Here is a 1,692-nt window from a genome sequence, read left to right as displayed (position 1 = left end):
AGTGTAAATTGTCAATTACATTGAATTATATTTAATGTTCTCATTTCCTGTGAAGGACAACAGGAACAAAATTGCGGAGAGTTTAAGGAAAGATTAAGGAGAGATATTTTTTTGTCTATTTTTTCTTACCCTCTCCTAGATTCATGAAGCAAAATAAATAACACGGGAATATAAATGAAAACATGTGAATTTCCCCAGGTGAAATTTCTTTGACACCAGAGCAAATGACAAAAGTATCAAAATACATAAAATGGGCGGGAAGTGCAGTCAATTACGATGACGTACCAACGGCAGTACAAAATCTCCAGAAAGCCCTTCACTTGCTAACGACCGGACAAGATTCTTGAATACCTTGTGACAATAATTCTCCAAGGTACCTCTACTCTGTTCACTTGAGCGTTTATATTGCAAAAATATAGTTCACTAATTTCTAATGACAGAAAATATAAAATGAAAAAATCATTACGAAGTTCGCTTTCACGAATAAAACTGTTAAAAAATGCCCTAATAATTGTTTATGCATATTTTTTTATGACGCAGAGACGTCTTCTCAATGTTAAAGTGCTTGTACATAATGAAATTATACGCATGAAAATTGAGAATAATATAAATCAATTGATAACGCAACGAATAAATATAAAAGTGTTATTCCGTGCCTCTGATATTTAACGAGTAATAATTAAAGGAATGGATCAATCTACGTGAAAGGTGAAATGAATTAACGAGACCTGTGGTATCACAATTAAAGATCAAATTATTATTAAGCTGTCGTGTTTTTTCATTTTTTTTCCAATGAGAATAACTCAATTATTAGTAATTCACAACCTGAATAAATCCAATTGAGTTAAATTCATAGGGACAATACAATAAACTCTGAGAGTAATTCACGAACATTTCTGTCTCTGAGTTACTTGAAATTCTCCATTATTTACACATCTAAAATAAATAATATATTTCACGTGATTCTACTGATAAATTGTCTCAATCAAAATGAACACTCCTATGGTGAATCGTACTTATAGGTATTTATTCATAATAGCTCACATATTTTCTTTCTTATATTCTTATTAATGTAGGTCCCTGCACGCAAAAGAATCTACCACAAATGGAATCTATCTCAGCCAGACCTCTCACGAGATCCCCTCGTCTTGAGTATCTCCACTTTTGTGATTACGATTACACTATCATTATCATTACCATATAAAATCAATCCCTCGTGGTTTACAGGATGAGTGTGCAATTGATGCATTTCAATGATTTTTTAAATTCTATTGTTTATATACATCCCTAGAAATACCGATTATGAATGGCAGTTAGTTAATTGTGCCGCTCGAAGCTGATTATTACTTGGGTTACTGTAGATAAAAATTAATCGTAGTAATGAGAATATTCTCGAATAAATAGATATCAAATTCAGAGGATATCTATCCATTCAGTGAGCAATACGAGTGAGCCTGGTGAACGAAAACATTTGGGACATTTGCTCGTTGGATCATGTACATTTCGAAAAATCATTGGGATCGGAACGATTTTATTTAATGTCCTTTCTTTCAGTCTTGCTTTTTCACTTTGTCGTCAACGCCATTTGCTGTTACTGCCTGATTTGCCTGGCGACTCAGCTGCATGTCGATCACTAGTCTCCCAGTCAGCATGAAAAGAAACACCTGAAATAGCCATGCAGAAAGTAAAATC

The 1,692-nt window shown here is 33.3% G+C and overlaps 1 protein-coding gene across 1 annotated transcript in view; it reads right to left on the bottom strand.

Annotated features, from left to right (window-relative positions):
• Positions 1-387: 387 nt before the first annotated feature.
• LOC105273386 (transmembrane protein 35) overlaps positions 388-1,692 on the bottom strand; it is an 8,961-nt gene continuing 7,656 nt past the window's right edge. Inside the window, exon 4 of the mRNA XM_011315797.1 lies at positions 388-1,664. Within this exon, the coding sequence (XP_011314099.1) occupies positions 1,551-1,664 (114 nt within the window). The 3' untranslated portion in view covers positions 388-1,550. The remainder of the gene's footprint in view (positions 1,665-1,692) is intronic.

This window comes from Fopius arisanus, unplaced genomic scaffold (genome assembly GCF_000806365.1).
Source record: "Fopius arisanus strain USDA-PBARC FA_bdor unplaced genomic scaffold, ASM80636v1 scaffold00005, whole genome shotgun sequence".
Taxonomy (NCBI): domain Eukaryota; kingdom Metazoa; phylum Arthropoda; class Insecta; order Hymenoptera; family Braconidae; genus Fopius; species Fopius arisanus.
Note: the sequence above shows the minus strand (reverse complement) of the source record. Positions and strands in the feature narration are given on the sequence as shown.